At 40.7% G+C, this 24542-nt stretch overlaps 2 protein-coding genes across 3 annotated transcripts in view; one reads left to right on the top strand and one right to left on the bottom strand.

The window, feature by feature from the left end:
- LOC123497996 (mannose-1-phosphate guanyltransferase beta-like) overlaps nucleotides 1-8721 on the bottom strand; it is a 51178-nt gene extending 42457 nt beyond the window's left edge. Inside the window, exon 1 of the mRNA XM_045245058.1 lies at nucleotides 8629-8721. The gene's annotated coding sequence lies outside the window, so the exon portion shown is untranslated. The remainder of the gene's footprint in view (nucleotides 1-8628) is intronic.
- Nucleotides 8722-12524: 3803 nt separating this feature from the next.
- Nucleotides 12525-24542, top strand: part of LOC123497993 (titin-like) — a 20385-nt gene continuing 8367 nt past the window's right edge. For both annotated transcript variants that reach the window (XM_045245054.1, XM_045245053.1), the window contains exon 1: nucleotides 12525-13039. In XM_045245054.1, coding sequence (XP_045100989.1) covers nucleotides 13026-13039 — 14 coding nt within the window. In that variant the 5' untranslated portion in view covers nucleotides 12525-13025. The remainder of the gene's footprint in view (nucleotides 13040-24542) is intronic.

The raw sequence follows: 24542 nt of genomic DNA on the forward strand, positions 1-24542 counted from the left end.
AGCAAGATGGGGCGACCCCCCATACATCAAATCACACTCTTGACTGGCTGAGAGAGCGATTTCAGGAAAGGCTGATCAGCAGGAAGTGTGACGTCGAGTGGGCACCTCATTCACCGGACTTGAAACCCCCTGATTTTTATCTGTGGGGATATCTGAAGGACCATGTGTATCAGAACAATCCTCAAACAATTGGTGAGCTCAAGGCTGCAATTGCAGCATAAATCAGGGAAATCCCCAGAGAGGAGTGCATGCGAGTAATTGACAATTTTGCACAACGGTTGCTAGTCTGTCTCCAACGCCAAGGAGGTCATTTGGAACATATTCTGGAGAGACCATAACTTTTGTGCAAAGCATCCTAGATTACTGAAACTTTTGGGCATAATCATACACAGACAGAAGTTCAAGTGTACAAAACTAGAATTATTTTGTTTTATTTTTGTAGAAGTAGTAAAAAAATTTATGGGTTCTGTTTTTGGGGTCACCCTGTAAATCTTCTGTACCTGTACTTATAGCATCAGTATTCTGGTTGCCTCCATGTGTCTTAACATTAGCCTGCTCAGGATTATCATAAGTATTAACAAATTAAGTAATGAACAACACATCTGGAACTGAGTGAGTTAGTGTCAAGCTCTGAGACCAAAAGCATGGTGCTAACACTGATGTCTTAACAGCAACATGCTAGGAGTGTAATGCACGCAGTGGTTCAACTTGTGCAACGGGGGGATTAGGATATCATGGCTATATTAAACAGATAAATAAATCTGGTATATCCTTTGTAGATTCTTTATAAAGGCTACAGCTGAACAAGTTTCTGAAATTCTACAAATAAGATCTGTTATTTTGCCAAAATTTTTTTATCCTAAGAGAAAGATGCAAGTCAAGGCTTCTTCTAATTGTATGTAAATTGTAAAAGAAATCAGCCAGGAGCTTTTCCTTGTTAAATTGGGATAAAGATCTGATTTATACAAATTACCAGAGCTGGGGGTTGAGGCACTGAGTTGCAACTTTATGACTTTGCCACACATTGAATTTCAAAGCCGGACTAAGCAAAGTCACACCGCCAATTTTCCGTTTTCGCTTTATGATAAATAAAATTCTTCACATTATATGAGACTGACATTATGTGAAACTACCAGAGGAGGACAATGACATGTAGATATTACTTTAAGCTGTGTCTTAACTAAAAAATGTGTTTCTCTTCCTTATAAAAGCATGTTTCTTTTATTATGCTAAAGTTTACTTTGTAATTTAGCAGAGAGAAAAGTTGCAGTCGCCAAGTCACAAGACACACTGCGAGTGCCAAACAAGAGTTACAAAGTTGTAGTCGTATCAGATCCAGCGGCAAAGTTACAAAGTCAAAGTCACACCTGAAAGAAAATTAAGTTGCGCCCAGCTCTGTAAATTACTACCAGTTTTCCAATTGTGCCCATACAGGAAAATTATGGTCAATTACCAAAGGTGTTATTCAAATTAATAGTTAGTTATCTGAGCCCTTTGCTTGGATACTTGAAATCAATAAAAGAAAACCAGTCACAATCTCAAATATGAACCAATATAAGCTGAAATGAAGAGAACAAAAAACAATATCAGATCAAAAATACTATTGGCATTACATCAGAAAAAAAAAAAAAAGTAATTTACCTACTAACATTGAGACTGCTTAAGTCCCACCTAATTCTTCACAAATAAAAATGAATAAATAGATCAATCATCTAGTTCTCATTTCAGAAACAGAATTTTGAAGCCTCTGCATTTCTTTTCATGTGAATTTAACATGTTTCTGTACAGCAACTGTTGTAGGACAGTTTATCCACATTGTTTGGAATAAGTAACCTAGGCAGCACTCTCTCTGTTGAGGCTTGATGGTGAAGTAAATAATTAGGTGAAAGGTAGATCAGTTTGAAGAGAAGTTAAGAATTTCCTGGATATCATTTAGTAATATGCACCTATATAAAGTTGTGAGGTGTGGACAGCAAAAGGTGATTCGTAAAAGAATAGGGAAGTATGTATATAATATATCTTTCTTGAGAATAATACGTAGTTGGCTCAGAAAGACTGGAATGCTGTAGAATAAATGGGCACTGAGGAACTGGCAAATTCTGAGAGTACCACCTAAGAAATTTTACTTCACAAATATACAATATACTATAATATTGTTACTGTAACATATGAATATAAAAGCTAAAGATAAGGCAGGAAATATTCAAATTCCAAATGAATTAATGTATCAAAATATCAAAATTTCTTTTGAATTCAGTATGCAACTTCTTGCCAAGCACTAGCTGCTAAAAACAAACAATCAGCAGCCTATAAGGGTACAACACATTCTGCTGCTAGTCACTATGAAGAACTCAGCTAGACTTGTGTGGTGTAAAGGGTGAAACCCATCCATGTGCCTCACCAAGGAAATACATCATACAACTTCCTAGCATTGGGAATTCAAAGCTTATTTTGTGTAGAGTAGTGGAGCTAGTCAAGTTGCCTCCATCACCTTTAGGTGATTTCATCACTTCAGATTGAGAGAGAGAGAAAAAAATAAATAAATAAATAAATATAAAAAAGATGTATTTAAACCAGTTAAAGTAGACATCACAGGTAAAGGAAGGATGTTCCTCCTCTAAAGTGGGAAATAAGTGAACTGAATTATTTGAGAGCAAGAGAAGAAGGATACTGAATATGAGAGAAATGAGAAGTACAAGAAGACTAGAACAAAATGATGACTCCCCTATTAAGGCTATCCCTTTTAGTTCTTAGGGAATATGTCAAAGATGTTTTGATGTAGAATACAAATGAAAGGAAATATCTACTTCTTAGGCACAAGAGAGAAAAAGTGTTGCGGCATGACAGGAGCTAAACGAAGGCAGATTACATAGTGTGAGGAAAACAGGGTGCTGAGAGGACTTCCCATGAGAAACTAAGGTGATAATTATTTCAATCTTGTATAAGAAAATTTTCAATTAACTTAATTTTTTTCAGTATATAGAGTGGAGGGATGTAAACATTACAAATAAGTTGTTGAAAGACAAAAATCAATGTATAAAAGAAATTAAATAAAAGAAAATCAATGTATAAAAGAAATTAAATAAAACAAAATCAATGTTTAAAAGAATCTAAAAACCAATTCAAACTTTTAGTAGACAGCTTTCAAGTTTTATATGCAAATCGTTTATGATACAAAATTAATCCTGCTACATATGAATTCTCAGAACATCACTAAGGTTTGTCCTTGTTTTGTCTATGTGATAATTCCAACATACTTATTTCTAATACTCTACAAATCTGAACCTCATGAAATAGCAGTAAATGCTGCACACCAGCCTTAGAGCTGGGTATGTAGAACTAATTTATGTGGCAGTCTCAGCCATGTCACCCACTCTCTATTATTCATTAATGATCATCTAATGTAAACCTTTACAAAACTAAACAAAATTAAATATTATAGGTAAAACTGAAAGAGTTTCATGCAGTGTCATCTTGATTTCCTAGTGCAGTAATTTACAAATAAAAAATACATAGTGTATGATCTACATGATATAATTTCAGCAAACATTCCACCTATCTTTTACTTTCTAATGCTGCCCTCAATCCTCATGAGAATTACTAATCTAATAATAACAGGACAGGGTCTACCATTCCTGGAGTGCTTCTGTATTCATATTATGGTTACTGTAGTTGAAAGCAACATTACAGTGTCATATACTGTATTCTAGGATGCATGCAAAACTACAATAATTACATCCTGCTGAAACTTCCAAATGTTGAATGAATGATCTTTCCTTCTCTAGGAACTGAAAAGTTATGGTATGTGTAAGGTGAGGCAGTTCCAAAAAAACTGTTCCAAAGTTCCTTTGTTATGATAATTCTTCATATGACTATCGTTCTTAAAATACTGATACAATATATATTAAATATGTACAGTGAAACCTCAGCTCACGACCATAATTCGTTCCTAAATCCTGTTCGTCACCCGATTTGTTCGTCCCCTGAATAAATTTTTCCCATAAGAATGTATTGAAATACCATTAATCCGTTCCAGACCAAAAAAAATCATACTTTTGTCCATAACACCCATTCAAAATAGACCTTTAATGTATGCATGACATGAACGAAATAATTATAAAAAGCCTAAATTGTTTTACTTACCTAAATGCTATCAAAATGATAATAAAATTAATAAAAAAGAAAAGGTTATTTACTTGAGGGACTGGACGTTGATGGCATGATGGAATGGAGGAGAGGAGGATGGGGAGGAAGACAGACAAGATCCGAGAAGACAGTCATGAGAGAGGACTTTGGATGTGCACAGCGTGCCAGAGCTACAAAACAGGTGTGTAGCGTCACAAGTCGGTGCCACTATGTGGGGCCCCGATATAGCAGCGAGGATAACGCTGAGGAAGCTACAGTAGAGCGCGCCGGTAACATCACCATGCCCAGGAAAAACAGGAGAAAATTGTGGTGGCACAGAGATTATGTTATGTAATATTTTTCGTATGTTCCTGTTTCTATTTTCTTTTGTGCTTATATTTTGTTTTGTTGTTGTGTGATAGCTGGGTTGGCCATCACACAAATAGCTCGCCTGCCAGCAAGCCGTTTAACCGCGTTCGTCCCCTGGGTTGATATATTGACAAATTTCTTGGTCGTCTCCCGAATTGTTCGTCCTTAGAGACGTTCGTCAAGCGAGGTTTTACTGTATACTCTAGACTGATGTAATGACAGGACAATCAAGGCTGAGTACAATTTACTCTGGTGTTAGACCAGCAGATATCAGACTAACATTCCAGTGTGAAAATTTCCAACCCAAGACATCACATCACTCATAGGTAATAATAATTCATTTTGCCTTCAGATCAATTTTTCAATGTTTCCATAAACCTTCAGTACAAGATATGACACTGGTGGATGGTGGTGAAAGGTGAAAACCTCAAATACAATTTTTTATTTAACCTATGGTAGATAAAATAATAAAACAAGAAAAAAAAGGGAGTCTCAGAGAGAAGATAGCAGAACACTCATACCTCAGCACTATGGACTAAAATGGGGGAACATTGGTCCAATGAAACTAACTGTCCATAGGTACCAACACTAAGGTTAGGTATGTTTGGAGAGGTTAAAATCAACTTTTTTCAAACTTTTTTTATAATATCAGACATCCCTGCTACTTTTAAATTCACCTTTATTCCATTCTACTTTTCCTTAACACATTATGGTTATAGGAAATTATGTTAATTCAAATACAACAAAATAAAAAAAGGGCAAAACCCATGAAGCAATGAGCTAGTTGTGTTGTTACACTGATGTAAAAAAAAAGGTGACTGTCTGCCAAGTAGTGGTCAGTTCTTGAAGCAGTGGTTTGGGTTCAGTGATGCCACAACTCAGTCCATTGCATGTGGGACAATCAAATTGAGTCAGCTGTTACTGATTCTGTCCACTGTTTCCGAAATCTGTTAAAGGGAGGTTAATAGTACCGAGGCATGAGTGTACCATATATTTTGGCATATAACATGACAGATGAATCATCCTAAAAAGTCAAAGAAAAGGTGGTCATTCTATACACCAGATACAAAAACAAATTATCTTAATATTTAGCACAAAATACCATTGTAAATAAACAACAACCATATATTATGACTCTTGAGGAAGTTAGAAACAGCAAAATAGGAATCTATTTTGGGAAAATGTGCCAAAATGTATTCCCAATGAAAAGTATGTAAACAAAACTTAATGTAGTACAACTACAACTCTCTGCTGACATAGTATATAAATGTATAAAGCACAAGGCTATGAAAATATTCTCCAGTTTTTCCCAAAGCAGAAGTTGGAGCTGCAGTATATAAAGGTTTTCAAAGCCTGGAACTCCAAGCAAAATGGCAAATGGAAACAAACTGGGGAGAATATGAATCTCTCCAGTTTGCAATACTGCATGGAGATGAAGCTCATATATTGAGAAAAGCTTTAAGTATGTAAGGGCATCTAATTAAAAGAACCAAGATATACGAGATTACTGCTAACAGCCTGACACACACTGGCAACACAAGGCAAGGGTTTGTTTAAGGAAGGTTCACAAGTGTCAATGTGCAAGTGAAATTGCAAGTTGATAGAGTTTTCGACTGAATATCGGAAAAACCAGTTGCAAAACAACTGGTCTTGTTCAGTCAATTTGCAACTTTGTTTATGTTGAGATGTCACAGAGAAAGGTTTGAAAATGTGGTGTCCAGATCATATGTAGAAAAGATGTTGGAGTTGGTGAGGGAAAAAGAGCACATCTGGGACCCTAATGATGAATTATAGAGCAAAAAATGGTTATGTAAATCGACGTTCGATGAGATGGCTGCCACTTTCCAAGAACTGTTTCCCTCTATGCAGGGTATTGTTGGAAGTGAGGATTGAATACTTGTGATGATTTAATTTGATCGTCACTGGAGGAAGACATTTTGTTGGGTAGCTTTGCCTGTTTGTTTATATTCACTATACTTCCCAGTCACTATGTGTGAACATGTTCCAACTTGAAAGGCTCTGTCAGTACTTCTAGTGACATGCAATTTCAATTGACATGTGTAAATCCATCTTTATGTTTAGGTTTTTTCACCATCTTTCTCATGAAAATGCACAAAAATACATGGTGGAAATTATATTTTAGGTTCAGGTGAAAAGCCCAAAATACAGGAATTTCTGAAGCAGAGGACAGAGTATCTATAGCTGCTGACTCAATTTGAATGTCCCACACACAACAGGCGAGTTGTAGCAATACTGAACCCAAGCCGCCGCTTCAAGAACTGACCGCTACTTGACAGTCACTATTTTACATCAGTATAACAACATTGCTCCATGGGTTTTTCCTTTTTCTATGTATTGTATTTGAATCTTCATAATTTTCTATAACCATGATGTCTTAAGGAAAAGAAGAAAAGATGAAAAGGATGAATTTAACAGTACATAGCATGAGTGTCTGAGTTGATAGAAAAAAAATTGAAAAGTAATTGACTTTAGCCACTCCTAACATAACCTAGCCTTAATGTTGGTATTTATGGACAATTGTCTTCATTGGACCAATGTTCCCCTGCTTTAGTCCATAGTGCTGAGGTATGAGTGTACTGTTACCTTCTCTCTGAGACTCCCTCTTTTCTTTTTTTGTACTTCAATTCTATCTATCAGAGATTGAATAGAAGTCTGCTTTAGAGGTCTTCACCTTGCTACTTAGCTTATCAGTTGACAAATAGCTATACAGATAAACTCCAAATTTATGGGGTCTCCCATCAGCTTTGACAACAAAAAATGCTTATATCATAAAATCATTTTCATCTACTCTGTTTCTGTTTATTTAATCTGAGGATTGCAAATCTTCATATAGGTAAAATAATCAATTACATGAGTTTTTCCTGATTACCTATTTCTGAAATTACAATTATTTTCTGCCTTGTAGCTACAGAAGATTATGTGACCCTATTAGTACTGTAATACATTGAAGGTATCTTATTCATATTACTGGTATGTATAACACCAGCTAACCCATCATCTGCTGTCTGCACTAGATGCTGTAGTACCACAGCCTAGACAGCTCCATCAAATCCCAAAAATCTATTTTTCAGTATTTCAATGATGCAAAACACAGATTGCATTGCTGGTTTAAAGTATGAACACACACCAGTTTTTCAGTACAGTACTTCTATATATCTACCAACTTTCTTTTCTTTTGTCACAGTCCACCCTGTTCATATCATTACATCTAACATAAAAAATTTTATATCATGTAATTTTTTAGCACAGTATTTAGAATTAACAAGTTGCAATAAACTATGATGGCTGATATTCATATATGTAGATGAAAATAAAGTAAACATAAAAAAAAAATTGAAATACAATTATATCAGTGATATGTTTATCACTACTAATAAATTAGGTGTGTAAGATTTAAGATAGAAATGAAACCAGGCTCTCTCGCTCACCACCTTTCCCTCACTCTGCCAACCATGGCCCAGAAACAAGTAGAAGAGAACACAATGTATATACTGTACTACATATTAACCAAACACAAGAGGCACACAGTACACCCATCTCTCCCAATCCCTTCCCCCGATATATCTATCGCTGGCCACGTCAGCAGCCATACTGCACCGGCCGGCCTCCACTCAATTGTGTTTGGTGGAACCATAACTTAAACCTGATCTTGTCCCCCCCACGGTGTCCCAGATGTATCCCTCCCAGCCCCACATGCTCTGAATAGAAAGTCCATCCCCCACCCCCACCCCCCTTTAGTCCCTCAAGCCATACACAGACCAAAGCACAGGTGACGTGTTCGAAACCTTTCACGTGTCCTCGTATTTATTGCTGGTGTCCATTTAGGCATTTACCTTTAATAACAATAAAAAAAAATACGTGTATCTTTATGTTTTCAGTTCGCATCGTATAATGGGCAAAAACGTTGAGATGAAAATGAGAATGCAACATCTTGATCATGAAGCTATTTCCACTCGTCTCACAGCTAATACTTCACCAATTCTAAAATGCATGACTTAAAAGAAACATCTGGAAAAGATCAATGTCTGCGTGATAGTGTCGTTAATAGTCATCATGCAGAGGCCAGAGAGAGTGTCAGTAATGGAGGTAAGTAAAGAGTGACGGCGGGCTTACCAGAGTGACAGCAGCCCTTCCTTCGTCAGTCGTCTGCAGGTAAACACACAACACGCGCTGGGTCTCGGTCTGGGCTTGGAACACTAATTTATAAGTTTTACGCAGTTCTACTATGTATTCAACCTTTATTGTAAATTTTGAATACTAAAATACTATGTGTCATTTCTCTATAGCACTAGTCAAGAAAGTTGTAATAAGAAAGATGGATCTTGATCTTGATTTTGATTTTGACCTTGATTCTACAGGTATCCCAGGTAAGTTTTGATGGGTGTGTAGAAATATTCGTTTTTTTTTTACGGGATCACTTACTGATTTTGGTTTTCCTGTTCATATACATCTATTCGTCTATCTATCTACCTACCTACATGTATATCTAACTATTTACTGCCGTCTATTTTTCTATTAATCAATTTATCTATCTCTATTTATTTATTTATTGATCTACCTATCAATCTACAGTACCTACCTATCTATCTGGCTGTCTATTTGTCTGTTTGTTCGTCTACATACATATCTATCTATCAACATCTACCTGTTCATCTATCCATCTATCAACATCTATCTGTTCATCTACCTTCCTACCTAATTACCATCTATATCTGACTGTTTGTTGGTCGTCTATGTGTTCGTCTGGTTATCCACATGTGTATGATTTCTCCAATAAACACCTCTAAACATGTGTTATAAAGACAAATATACAGTAAATACAAGAATAGATGGAATTCAGGAAGACTGTTATAAATGGCACACATAAGCCAAAGTATTAGTTCAAATAATCTCTTCATAGAAAAATCGGTGTTCCTCTAACGGTCTAATGCGATAATTTTCTTCTGCAAGGCCATCACGCGTCGTGTTAAAAAAAAAAAAAAAACTCATGACATTCATTATATACTTCTTTTATGCACCACTACTATAGTTCTCTTTTTTAACTCATTATTGTTAAAATTTTGGTTCCAAAAAAATAAATGTGATCAAAGGCTCTTCCTTCACTGACTGTTTTCACTGTGAGTCCGTGGATTATTTACTCGTGACACTCACTGCTCTAGTTCTAACTCGATTCGTTTGAAATGGTGACTCGATGCTCCCGATTCAGTGCGAACAATCATTCAGTTAATGATCAACTCGTGAATCTTATTTCACTACTGCTCATAAACGAGTCTCCAATTGGTTGTGGTGAACTGAACGTGAAAAATCGTGTTGTATTGTCGATCATGGTCGCTTAAATAGATACTTTTCTTTTGAATTTTATTTTGTATTAGACGAATATCGTGTTACATAACTTCGCGTCAGAAAACTTTATGAACTGTACATGAAGACAATACTAGCGGACAAACCTGTAAGAAAAAAAGTGTGGAAAAACATCGTTAGTAGCAAGAAACCAAATGCAGCTTCATTTTGTTCTAGAAATATGGTAAAATGAAGAAAAACACCAGAATATCAAAGTGCAGGTGTTTTCTTGGGGCGGAAATGGGAGTGGGAAGAGAGACAGGAAAAATTATACGGGAGAAGGGAGGAGGAATGAAAGTGTCAGTGATGCGGGAAGGAGCAAGATTGAGAGCACAGGATGGTGGAATGGAATGGGGCGTGGCTGAGGAGGAGAGTGTCAGTGGGCGAGACGAGAGGGGGGATAGGAAGGCAAAGAGAGGAGCTGAGTGCTTTTTTTTTTTCAGGGTTATATATATAGCAAAGGTATTTATGAAGCACACCTGTAAATCGTTTAAACTTTACACTAGATGGAATGATAGGTATTTGTTCCTCAGCTATTTACGTCTCTCTTCTGCATGTGGATATTTACAAGTTAATCTTTCCCCATGTACTAACTTAGTAAATGTACAAATAAATGAGTAATCGAAATGAGATGAAAGTGTTTGAAGATTGATGGTAGTATAATATTAAGGAAATGTTGATGTATTTTTACTTGTTTATTACGTTTATTTGTTTGTTTATCTATCTATTTATTCGCATCATCTTCAAATCTCTCTTACCACTGCTTTTATTCTGCTTGTCACCGTTTAGCGTACACGAGAGCGTGTGAGTAAGCCTGTAAGTGTAAGGTAATGATTGACCCAACACAAAATACACTGGCATCAACTCCTTTGGCTCAGGACTGGGGTTCGTCGCCTCGGAGAGCATCACCCTGGCGCTGCTGTCACCCGCCACTCATCCCCTCCTGTCCCTGGCGCAGCTTCCCGTACCACTACTTTATCACGTTTCAGTTTCTTATCTTAAGGGTTTTTAACTCGTATAATGGACATTACTGAAATTTCCAAGGCTATTTTCATTATTTCAATGATAGTCTAGCAAAGATATATTTGTATCAACAAAGGGGGAAACAGACATAAAAGTTGCCTATAATTTATGTAGCCTTTAGATATAGACTTTATGAGATCTCGAAGTGTTTGAAATTACCAGCTCGGGGTACGTTATCTAGTATTGATGGACAATTTATCATTCTTCATTACCGAAGGGGAAAACAAACATGACAACTCGAGTTTCATAGCTGTGGCATTTCGAAATAGTCTTTATGAGATCCTGAGGTGTCTGAAAATCATAGCTCGGGATATGCTAGCTAAACTGGTCGGACAGCTGAGAGGACCGGCGCTTCAGCTGACCCTCGCAGGCAATAGTTCGGACCCCTCGCCACATTAAGCAGATCGACTGTCAGCGACGCCGTCCACTTGACCACCGCAACACTGGAGGATGCACGTCCACGCTGATATTGAAACTGATTGACTTACGGCGCCGAAATTATTGAGTCATATGGCGCCGAGTTTAGTTAGGAGACTCCATGTGACTTCAGAGAGAGAGAGAGAGAGAGAGAGAGAGTCTGGTTGTAATACCTAATAAGTGGTAATGAAATACGCGCGTCCACTGTCCTTCCGCATACCTGTCTGTGCATGGTATACAGTGTCAGTGGTAAGCAAATCAGCGTCATGACATAACGTAGCGGCGAGCTTCAGCTGTCAGTGCCGTCCAGAGCAGAGCCTCACCAAACCAGCCTGCCAGCCAGCCATTCTAGGCCCTCCCGGTGATACGCACAACACAACACAGTTATTTATAAAAATACCGTGTGTGTGTGTGTGTGTGTGTGTGTGTGTGTATAATCGATGCATGTAAACACTACAAAGAACACAACACTTGCTGCGTCGCCAAAAAATCCACGGACACTAGTTAAATTTTAGTTAGAAGTGAGGAGGAGGAGAAAGAGCACGACGACGACGACGACAATAGCAGCAGCAGCAGCAGCAGCAATAGCAACAACAACAACAACAACAACAACAACAACAACAATTACAATGACGACAACGACGACGACGATAACGACAACAATAACACTATCACCACCACGAGAGAGAGAGAGAGAGAGAGAGAGAGAGAGAGAGAGAGAGAGAGAGAGAGAGAGAGAGAGAGAGAGAGAGAGAGAGAGAGAGAGAGAGAGAGAGAGTAGACGACTGAGGTTATCTACTGCTACTGTTACTCCGTTTACTACTGCTAATGCTATCATCATTATTATCATTATTATTATTATTATTATTATTATTATTATTATTATCATTATCATCATCATCATCATCATTACTGTTACTATTACTACTACTACTACTACTACTACTACTACTACTACTACTACTGCTGCTGCTGCTACTACTACTACTACTCGTATTTTTTGTCGACTATAATGCAAGGGAAAAAAAAAAAACAGGAAGAGATAGGAGATGCACTGATGCTACACGGAGGAGGAGGAGGAGGAGGAGGAAGAGGGAGGAGTAGGGGAGGATGGGGATGAGGAGAGAGAGAGAGAGAGAGAGAGAGAGAGAGAGAGAGAGAGAGAGAGAGAGAGAGAGAGAGAGAGAGAGAGAGAGAGAGAGAGAGAGAGAGAGATATGTCGCGCCCAAAATACTCGTGTGTGGTGGCGGCAGCGGCGGGTGTTGCAAGTCTTGTGTGCCAGGAACCTCCACAGCTCCATCCACCTCTCGCCGCCATCACCGCCTCCTTCAGCTGCTCTCCCGCCCCCTTGCACTCCTATGTAGCATGTCCTCACGCTCCTGTTCCTCCTCCACCTTCACATCCACCTCTTTACTCCTTTTCAGCCCTGCCATACATAACTGAGCTTCCGCCATCACACTCCTCATGAAAAAGATGCTACGAATCTGATGCAAAAAAAGAAAAGAGAGTACCAGTGAACAAAGTGATTGCAAAACGAAAGATTCAGTGATTTTAAAAGCTTACAGAAAAAGAAAAGTTAAGGTGAAGGGGGGCGTGAGAACAGTCATTCTGGTGACCGAAGGAGGACTGAAAACTACGCAAGCTTAGAGGAACGCCGAGGGAGGAAGAGGTGGATTCACTGCCCGGCTCCTCGCTGCTCCTCCGGGAAATGTGACCAGTTGCTGCCCGCCATGTCTTCCTTTTGGTAAGTGGAAACGCAGCGTGAGGAGATAATGGGTGCAAGGAGAGAGAGAGAGAGAGAGAGAGAGAGAGAGAGAGAGAGAGAGAGAGAGAGAGAGAGGAATGGGAGAAGAAATAGCGTGAGAGGAATAAAAAAGAGGAATTAGAAGAGAAAACGTATAAAAGCGTATTCCGAACTGAACACTGTATAAGTGACGAACAGAACGAGAGGAAGTAGTCAGAAAGAGCGACGGTGAAAGAAGAGCAGAGATTCCTGTGGTGAGTGGAAATAGAACAGATAGAAAGAAGGGATAGAAATGGACGTAAGGAGAGAACAAAGGAAGAAGAAATGAGAAGGATAATGAGAGTGAAAGGATAAGGGAGTGTATGGAGAGGAAATGGATGAAAGCAATGGGTAAAGGAGATATGAAGGAGAGGGAAAAAAGTTAAGAATGAGAAGACAAAGGAACATTCCCAAGTGAATAGAGTTTACAGGATGGAAGCAAAGACAAAAAAAAAATTATAATAATAACAACAACGGAAGAAAAAGGCATAAAAAGGGCGAGTAAGAGGAATGGAAGGAAGGGAAACTGGGAGTGAGAAACAAATAGCAGTGTTCCTAAGCAAATAACTTCAAATGTACTTGAATAATACTTAAGAATGAAGGTAAAGGCAAAAAGCGGAAGAAAAATAGATAAGAGAAGTGAGTGAGAGAGGAATGGAAGGAAGGGAAACTGTGAATGAGAAACAAATAGCAATACTCCCAGGCTTATGATCAGTCAACTACACTGTCGCTAGCCCAGCCCCGAGCGTCTGTGTCACCTTTCTGAGTTACCCACAGCGCTACTGAAAAAAAAAAAAAACTGCATTACCTTTATGGTTTCAGTCAGCATCGTGATACGGAAAAAAAATGGCGAGATGATGATGAGAATACGAAATCTTGATCACCTCACTGCTCATCCACAAAGTAACATCACAGTGCAGTTGTTCAGATGGCATGAAGTCGTCGTCTTATCGAATTACTGGTATAATTATGCAGGGCTCGTGGGTCCAAGGACACCTGTGTTTATCTTTCTGTCATATCTATAGCTTGCAGAGAGTGCCGTGTTACTGTGTAGGGTTCAAATAGCTCTAATAGCGTTAAAATTAATACCACAGTGATGCCAGAGGTGATATAAGATTCCCTCGATGTCTTTCTGATAGTGTCACTGATGCCTAAATAGTCCTATGAGCTTCCTAACGCCGCCACTTGCGTCTACCAGATTAATTCATTTATCTGTTGTCCCATTGTTGCCAAGTTTACCACTGACTCCCCACTGTTGGACGAGTGGTGGGGTGTTGTATGATCCTGGTGGTCCCTCTACTGCGAGCCAGACCTGCATGCACCTGAGGGAGGGGTAAGCGAGGCAGGGAGAAATGACTTGAAAAATGGCAAGGGAAGAGAAGCAAAGTGGAAGGTAAGGGAGGTGAAGAATGGTGGGAGAGAAGTGACGGGGGAGAAATGGGAAGGGGTGAACGAATGTAAACGGAAAGGAATGGCAAACAAGGAGTAAATAGAAGTGACTGAAATGAAAAAAATAAATAAATAAGGATCTTGTGTGACGTTGGACAATGGAACCTAGTAAGGGAAAAACAGGAAGAAAGAGAAGGCTTCACGTGACAAGATCATATTGGGATACTAATGTACCTCCTGTACAAATAAAAATGACTTATCTTGTTTGGGTTAAGTAGTACATGGATCTTTTGAAGTGGGGAGATGTTATGAGCTCAAATGTGACCCAGTTTAAGTTGTAAGATACAGTGTGGAAGAAAAGGATATGATAAAGCAATGCTCCTTTCTGCTCACGTCTTCCTACAGCGGAAATAAACAAAAGAGATGATATGAACAATCTATAACTCAAGAAACAAGTTAATATTTTACTGTGCTCACTATGTAGAATAATAATACACTGTTGCTTTATCCTGGAGGAAGGAAATGCATAGTAATGATAACCAGGTGTTGCTGCTTCACCTGTCGTCTGAAATTTAAGGAAAACAGATTTAATTACAGATAATTACAGATAATTACATAGGAAAAAAGACCACATGGATGCAAGGAAGAGAACAAGAACGAGGACAAGGACGAGGAGGAAGGGAGGAGCTTAAATTGAATAATGAGTGACATGTAAATGAATCAAAAGGAAGGACGAAGAGGGAGGGATAGAAGAAGAGCAAGAAGAGGAGGAGGCGGCTACTAAATAGTGACTTGTCTGTCTTGGGTGAGGGCCAGTGGAGCTATCCTAGTACATGCCCGACGTGCCGCTCCTGCCTCCCTCCCTCCCTCCCTCTCTGACTGCTCCCTCCCTCTCTTCCTCTTCTCTCCTGTTACAGAAATGTCCATCTCTCTCTCTCTCTCTCTCTCTCTCTCTCTCTCTCTCTCTCTCTCTCTCTCTCTCTCTCTCTCTCTCTCTCTCTCTGTGTGTGTGTGTGTGTGTGTGTGTGTGTGTGTGTGTGTGTACAAGTGTTTCCCGAAATGTCAAATATCCACATGGTTATCTTGTTACCACGACCAACAACATGACTACTTCCTCCTCCTCCACCACAACACCCTACTCTACCATCAACCTCCTCCTCCGGGTGTGTGCCTTGGGGTCAGGGAGGTGGAGGAGGAGGAAGTGGCGGTGGTGGTCGTCTGGCACCTGGCCTGGACACAGCGAGGCCCTTCTAAGTATAGCCTCCACACGGCTGCCCGAACACCACCGCTGCCACCACTCTCACTGCGGAGCCGCGCGGTCATACCAGCAGCGGTGGCGGCGAGAGGGGAAGAAGAGGAGAAGGGGGAAGGTTGGAGGAAGGGGAGTATAGGGACAACAAGATACGATGACTCACTGTTTTTGTCTTCCCGTAAAGTGTGTGTAGGGTTAACAATTGCCTTCCTCCTCCTTTGTCTCGTCTTCTCCCACCACCGGGCTGTCCTGTCCCTCCTACGAGCTGTTGATGTAGAGTCAGAGAGTGTTGACTTAATAGGGATCTGTTGGTGTTTATTGTCCCTTTGTAATGTTCCCTACTCCACTTCATGAATACTTTACAGACGTTACAACATCATTACAGCGACAAATATACAATTTCTATAAAAAGTAGTGTTGTTATGGCTGGAAACACGCATTATCTTCTCGTTACAGCAGCATTACAGTGAGAAACACACACACACACACACACACACACACACACACACACATATGGTAGGTACACAAGTATAAATGCACTTACAGTAATATATACCGTAGGCCTGGCGCATACACACACACACACACACACATACACACACAGCTCAGTGGTTAGAGCGCTGGCTTCACAAGCCAGAGGACCGGTCTTCGATTCCCCGGCCGGGTGGAGATATTTGGGTGTGTCTCCTTTCACGTGTAGCCCCTGTTCACCTAGCAGTGAGTAGGTACGTGATGTAAATCGAGGAGTTGTGACCTTGTTGTCCCGGTGTGTGGTGTGTGCCTGGTCTCAGGCCTATCCGAAGATCGGAAATAATGAGCTCTGAGCTCATACACACACACACACACACACACACACACACACACACACACACACACACACCGTCGCGGATACAAAGAGTATATCAGTAACACATTACGGTCTACACAACACATATAGAGTGAACACTTCCTGGTATTCATGCAGCGTCTGGTGGTGCACATGACACATTAAGGCACTCGCATAGCATGGTGTGTATTGTAAGTACGGCACTCGCATAGCATGGTGCACGTAGCGTAGTAACCCCAACGCTATTGTAAAGTGTCATGGTATGTATTGTAAGTATCTCATTGTACATACATGGAGGTCTGAAGAAGCAATGGATTGAGTTTCTTGAAGCTAGCCAATTTGGTTTTAGAAAAGGTCGGTCACAAATTTATTGAGTTTCTACTCTAGAATAGTTGATAAAGTACAAGAGAGAGAGGATGGGTTGACACACACACACTATGGAAGTTAGAGGAGAAGGGTGGCTTAAAGGAAGCACATTGAGATGGATGAAGAATTACTTAAGGGGAGAGAAATAAGGACGATAGTTAAAGATATGAAGTCCAAGTGGAGAACAGTAGACAGCGGAGTGCCACAGGGGTCAGTATTGGCACCAATACTTTTCTCGTATATATAAATGACATGCCAGAGGAGTGAACAGCTACATAAATCTGTTTGCGGACGATGCGAAACTGTGCAGAGTCATTAAACAAAAGAGGATTGTGAAATACTACAGGAAGACTTAAACAAGATCTGGAAATGGAGCAAAAATGGGAGATGGAATTCAATGTGGACAAAAGCCATGTCATGGAAATGGGAAAAAGTGAAAGACGACCAGTGGGAATCTATAAGATGGGAGATGGAGTAGAACTAGAAAAAGTAAAAAAGGAAAAGGACTTGGGAGTGACAATGGAAGAAAATAATCAACCGGTTAGCCATATTGATAGAATTTTCAGAGAGACGTATAATTTGCTAAGGAATATTGGAGTAGCATTTCACTATATGGACAAGGAAATGATGAAGAAATTGATAAGTACTAAAATAAGACCTAGATTGGAATATGCAGGAGTTGTGTGGACTCCCCATAAAAAGAAACACATAAGAAAATTAGAGACTACAAAAAATGGCTACAAGAATGGTTCCAGAATTTAAAGGGATGGCATATGAGGAGAGACTAAAGGCAATGGATCTACCAACCTTGGAGCAGAGAAGAGAGAGGGATCTGATACAAGTTTATAAATTGATTAACGGAATGGATGAAGTGGATAATGAGAAACTGATCCTGAGAGAAGAATATGACTTTAGAAGCACAAGATCGCATAGTAAGAAACTAAGGAAGGGACGATGTCTGAGAGATGTTAAAAAATTTAGTTTCCCGCAAAGATGTGTTGAGACTTGGAACAGTTTGAGTGAGGAAGTGGTGTCAGCAAAGAGTGTGCATAGTTTTAAAGAAAAACTGGATAAGTGTAGATATGGAGACGGGACCACACGAGCATAAAGCCCAGGCCCTGTAAAACTACAACTAGGTAAATACAACTAGGTAAATACACACACACGTCCGGTAGCTCAGTGGTTAGAGCGCTGGCTTCACAAGCCAGAGGACCGGGGCTCGATTCCCCGGCCGAGTGGAGATATTTGGGTGTGTCTCCTTTCACGTGTAGCCCTGTTCACCTAGCAGTGAGTAGGTACGGGATGTAAATCGAGGAGTTGTGACCTTGTTGTCCCGGTGTGTGGTGTGTGCCTGGTCTCAGGCCTATCCGAAGATCGGAAATAATGAAGATCGGAAATAATGAGCTCTGGGTTCGTTCCGTAGGGTAAAGTCTGGCTGTCTCGTCAGAGACTGCAGCAGATCAAACAGTGAAACACACAACACGAGCGTACTCTTAAGAGCCAAGAGGGTCAGGTCGAGGCTGGCAACTGTACGAAGTGGGTTTTTTGTTGTTGTTCGGGGCGATGATGGTGGTGGTGGTGGTGGTAGTGGTGTTGGTGATGGTGGTAGCCTAGTAGTATGGTGGTGTTGGTGATGGTGGTAGTCTAGTAGTAGTGGTAGTAGTAGTAGTAGTAATTGTTGTTGTTGTTGTTGTTGTTGTTGTTGTTGTTGTTGTTACTGTTGTTGTTGTTGCTGATACTGTTGCTGTTGTTATTGTTGTTGTTGTTGTTGATACTGTTGCGATAGTAGTAGAAGTAAACAAAGAAACAAAGAAAGAGGACAGTCAGTTCAGTAGCACACTCCCATGGTTCTTTTTACAATGTGTATGTAGAGTAATACCGGTAGTGTCTGCAGTCACTACCGGTATTACTCTACATGGTACTCTATACATGGTATTGGATCAATTGTAGTTAGATCAATTATTATTCGAGTTTTCCCGGAGATGGCTCAGTTTCTTCCTCTTCCTCCTCCCGTCTCCCTCACCTCCCAAACTTAAGAAACTGACCACTTGAAAGGAATCAAATGACTTGTGTGGTTCCTAAGTTTGTATCTGTGTGTGTGTGTGTGTGTGTGTGTGTGTATGTCAAGATCCGCCTCCCTTGTCTGTCTGTGTGTATCAACATCACCGCCGTGCCAGATGCCTCCACCACAACTACCACGAAAGAGTGACACCCATGGCTGAGGAAAATGAATAATGAAAATAAATTATTAAAGACAGTCACTAGAAAATCTGAGTCTGTCATATACTGGTAGCATACATACAGACTATCTTCTATTGGCACTCTGCTTAACTGGAGCTGGCAACTATCCCACCGTCTGCAGGGGGACTTCAGTACTGATGGATGGGACCATTGCCACCTAGCGGACGTGTCACATCTTTTCTAATACTGCAACATTTATTACGGCGAGGTGTCACCCTATAGCTCATATTCTGAAACGCTTTGTCATCTTACTACGAATGTTTTAAAAGACCATAGGGATGATTAGCTGGGTTAAGAGTGTTTTCTCATGCTATTAATATAGAATTTGTTAATCTGTTACAAAACAAAAAGAGTACCATTAAACAAAGCGAAACTTGAACTACGTAGTGAGGCTTTTGAGTGTAGTGGAGGTGCGGCGCAAGAGTTGTTTCAGAAAATAGTCACGTATTCCGTGTTTACATTGCATGATCCTGTTTCTGGTTGTCGAGTCTCTCCTCACGTAAAACACAACAAAGGAAAGGTCATGTTAAGAGAGACAGGAAGTGACTAACTGACAGACTAATTGATTGATTGATTGATTGACTGGCTAACTGACTGATTGCTACAATGGCGCCGCAAGATCAAAGTCATATGTTTACTCGTTAAATGCCTACGGAGGAACATTTTCATACCAATGTTTCCATAATGTATATTACAGAAACAATATTTTCTTACAACACGATTGAAATACCAACAAACTTTTCGTACGCTTTCATGTGCTACTAATACAGTTGATTACGTTTTTTTTTTTTTTCGCCCTTTTTGTAGGTCTTAATTTGAACGCTTTAAGATGTCACAAGAAGTATTTTTCAAACGCCATAGACATGATTGATCGAATTTTCTTGGGTATTAAATTCTTCACATCAGCGACAGAGTAAACCTGTTAACTCTTTCACTACTGAACCATTTTTCCCATGATTATTTGTTAATTTAAGGACTTTTTTCTGTTTGTACCTTAATTAGTTCCCTAGCCTCGAAAAAAAAACTTTATATTCTTCTGTTTTTCTCTTTCTCTTCTTATCCTTGCTATATTTTTTTCACTCGTCTGATGTAAGCGGGTGACTAAAGCAGTAAAAAGGTTAAACCATCACCCAAATCACAAATAAACCTTCGAAACAACTATTAGCGTCTATAGGAGGCGATAGAAAATTGTCAAGAAAGGCACTGAGGCGTTTGAGAATTGCGCCAGAATTACACTTTTCCCATGGCAGAATCGAGGCGTGTTCGAGGAGGGCGCAGACATCACAGGCTGGGTTGGTGCAGGAAAAGTGTAACTAATCCTTATGAGTATTGCGGTGTGCGTGTCGAGGCTTCTGATGCGTTGGTGAAACAGTTTATGTGCGCTCACTGACTTTTGACTCCCTGGCTCCAAATACGTACAGAACAAGTGCCGCCTGAATACAACGCATACTCCCTACCTTCTTGCCTCTCTCTCTCTCTCTCTCTCTCTCTCTCTCTGGTCCATATTCTGAAAGACGTCTTTGCTGTACTACTTCCACTACTTTTAAAAGGCACTAATTTGGGATACACAGGTTTCTAAGAGTGTTTTTTTTTTTATGGTTCTAGTGACAGATTAACGATACTTCTTTATTAATAACAGGAAAAATAGGTACTCTTGAGAACCCAGTTAGTCATCTCTGTGGTCTTTGAAAATAGCCGTGGCGAGATAGCAGAGCGTTTTTAATACGTCTCTCTCTCTCTCTCTCTCTCTCTCTCTCTCTCTCTCTCTCTTTGCGTGTGTGTGTGTGTGTGTGTGTGTGTTTCCTCATCATTGCCTAATCGAGAAGCGACGAATGACTGCCTTGGAGATTACGTACATCAACACAAACTCGCCATTATTATGACCGCTGCTGTCACTACTGTATTCCTGTCACCACCAGCCTTTCTGCCTCTCCTGCTGCTGCTGGTTTTGCTATTCACCCCACAGAACACACAACGTCATGTACAGCGTCTAGATATATATTTCTTTTTCATCGATTTTACGTGGCCTGTGTTCATCTTGCTAGTCACTGTGCTAATTTAAGGCGGCGTCACACTAGCACTTTTCCGCCTTCTTTTTCCGTCAATTTTGTGACGGCTGACAACTTTTGCAGACGGTGGCCGTCACACACAAGCTTGCTTCCGCCTTTGCCGCGCTTGTCGATTGTAAACAAACATGGCTCCTCATTCACCCCAGCAAGCCGCGGCTTTTTTGCACCTTATAATGTAATCAGCTGTTCTGTGATCCCAAAAGCAACGGTGACCTCTAATACTCTCTATGAGAAATTCGTCAGTGTGTTTTGTCCACTGCTCATCTTGGCCAGCTACTTGGAAGTTGCCTTGAAATATTCAAAAGCGTCGCACATTCGCACTCCCTGAAATGTACACAAACAACTGAGGAACTTTTCATTGCTAGGCTAGAAGAAAAAAAATATGTATACAAATATATATTCATCAACTCATTTAAATTTCTTGTCATGATAATAGCATTCTTCCGTTTAACAAAAAATATTTTTTTTTAATAAAAGTGTTGATTAGAAACCATAGTTCTTATTTTGACTAAAAATTGGCGCTAGACGAAAACGATGCGTTCCGTCTGACTCAAGACGACGGAAAGAGTTGACGGAAGAGTAAAAAGACGACGGAAATCGCCTGAGACGACGGAAAAAGTGCTAGTGTGACGCCGCCTTTACGCTTCCATTACGCCACTGACTACTCAGAATGCGCCACATTCTATAATAACTATCATGACGCCGCTAATGTCCAAGCTCGCAGTGTCTCGTATCACTAAACACTGATATTTGCACGGACATCAAAGGAAAAGGCTTGTATGTGTAGAATTATCAATGAAATATCCCCTTGAACGAAACGTCTCATTACGCAAAAAAAAAAAACGGTAACATTCAGCACAAACACAGGGATGACTTTTCCTTTCCGGGTGTGAGTGAAAGTAGCCGCGGGGACAGGACGTGTGAATGATCTGCATCTCTGCTACCGCCTCCTGAATTATTACGGCGTCCGATCACTACTTTTACCGGGCTTTAGTGAAAGTTTTTAAAACTTTTACTAGTGGCTTGAGGCTTCCAGTAGAGTTTAAGAATGATTCCACACCAGTAACGTGAAAAAAAAACACGCACAACTCGACTAATCACATCTCTAAAAATAAAAAGTTGTTACGAGGGAGTAGAAAACGCGTTAAAATACAGGTTATCTTCACTTCCATGCATCTGTGAGGAGGTGAGAGCGCCTCAATACACATCCCTGGGGACTGGCAGGCTTCCGGAAGGCGACTCAAGGCCCACCCGTGTAACACCTGTCCGGGAAATAACTTGATACTAATTACCACAGCTGTTGAAGACGCCGCCCTCTCCCAGCTGATGCTACTCCCGTGCGTGCTAGTTGTAGTGATCATCTGGTTTGGCTCGTATTCTCAAACCCTCTTCACCACTGGCCGCATCTCCACTGTAGTTTAAAGTTACTCTGGTTTTAAAGGATGGCATTTTTATGGCTTCATTGATAAATTAACAAGATTTATACATTAATAAAAGGATAAACACTTGTGAACGCGGCTAATCGTCTCTGTGGTATTTGGAAATCATTCTGGTGAGACAGTAAAGTGTTTCTAAATAAGCGTTCTTATCAGGGATGCATTAGAGAGGGCAACTGTGGTCGTAAAGTTTATAGGGAGAAGTACGCATAGGTGCGCTTCACATAGGGACAGCCACGTGTACCTATGGACCTGGCAGCTTCTCGAGGTTTTCCTTGTTTTTCTTATGCCACCATCGCCTCCATGTTCATGAGATAAGAACGTAAAGTGAGGAGCACCAGAAAAGTTAAGTTAGGAATGTATATCATCTTTCTCCTTAAATACGTTACAAAATCTATACTTGTTTTCCGGGTGCTGGTGAGGAAAACCGATTGGTGTCTCAAACTATAGTGGACTCACAGTGTCAATAAAGTAATGACTTTTAAACTCATGAATATTTGTGTTAATAAAAAAAAAATAATAATGCCATTCGTGTAGTGCTAGGGCATCACCAAAATCATCATCATCTTCCGTTCTATGTTTTGACGAATATGATGATATTTTTCTTCAATACGTATAACTTAACTAACGGTTGGTACGCTCTTAAGTTCTTCCTTTTTTATGTTCACAAGATTGGAGGAGCAAACTCCAAACGATGTAGTGTAGCCTTGCAACGACCCTCCACCGGCGACACGGTCCGCCACCCCGACCATGGCAGATACAAGACGCGAAAGTTACTCTTGTTTTTAGTGATCCCAGAGCGTTGCGTGGGAAAGCGCGGTATGTGTGGGGAGACTGGGGGATTGGTATAGGTGTCAGAGAGAGAGAGAGAGAGAGAGAGAGAGAGAGAGAATATGTCGTGCATGTGAATATGCATGTCATGGAAGCGTGATGTGTGTGTGTGTGTGTGTGTGTGTAATTCACCTCGGTCGTCTGCTGGTCAGCCAGCCAGTCTTCCCCATTACGGAGCGAGCTCAGAGCTCATAGACTGATCTTCGGGTAGGACTGAGACCACATCAACACACAACACACACCGGGATAGCGAGGCCACAACCCCTCGAGTTACATTACGGAGCGAGCTCAGAGTTCATAGACCGATCTTCGGGTAGGACTGAGACCACAACACACTCCACACACCGGGAAAGCGAGGTCACAACCCCTCGAGTTACATCCCGTACCTATTTACTGCTAAGTGAACAGGGGCCACACATTAAGAGGCTTGCCCATTTGCCTCGCCGCCCCAGGACTCGAACCCGGTCCTCTCGATTGTGAGTCGAGCGTGCTAACCACTACACTACGCGGTGTGTGTGTGTGTGTGTGTGTGTGTGTGTGTGTGTGTGTGTAATTAACCTCGGTCGGCTGCTGGTCAGCCAGCCAGTCTTCCCCATTACGGAGCGAGCTCAGAGCTCATAGACCGATTTTCGGGTAGGACTGAGACCACATCAACACACAACACACACCGGGATAGCGAGGCCACAACCCCTCGAGTTACATCCCGTACCTATTTACTGCTAGGTGAACAGGGGCCACACATTAAGAGGCTTGCCCATTTGCCTCGCCGCTTACCGGGACTCGAACCCGGCCCTCTCGATTGTGAGTCGAGCGTGCTAGCCACTACACTACGCGGTGTGTGTGTGTGTGTGTGTTTCACTGTTTGATCTGCTGCAGTCTCTGACGAGACAGCCAGACGTTATCCTACGGAACGAGCTCAGAGCTCATTATTTCCGATCTTCGGATAGGCCTGAGACCAGGCACACACCACACACCGGGACAACAAGGTCACAACTCCTCGATTTACATCCCGTACCTACTCACTGCTAGGTGAACAGGGGCTACACGTGAAAGG

This window comes from Portunus trituberculatus, chromosome 47 (assembly GCF_017591435.1).
Source record: "Portunus trituberculatus isolate SZX2019 chromosome 47, ASM1759143v1, whole genome shotgun sequence".
Lineage (NCBI taxonomy): Eukaryota > Metazoa > Arthropoda > Malacostraca > Decapoda > Portunidae > Portunus > Portunus trituberculatus.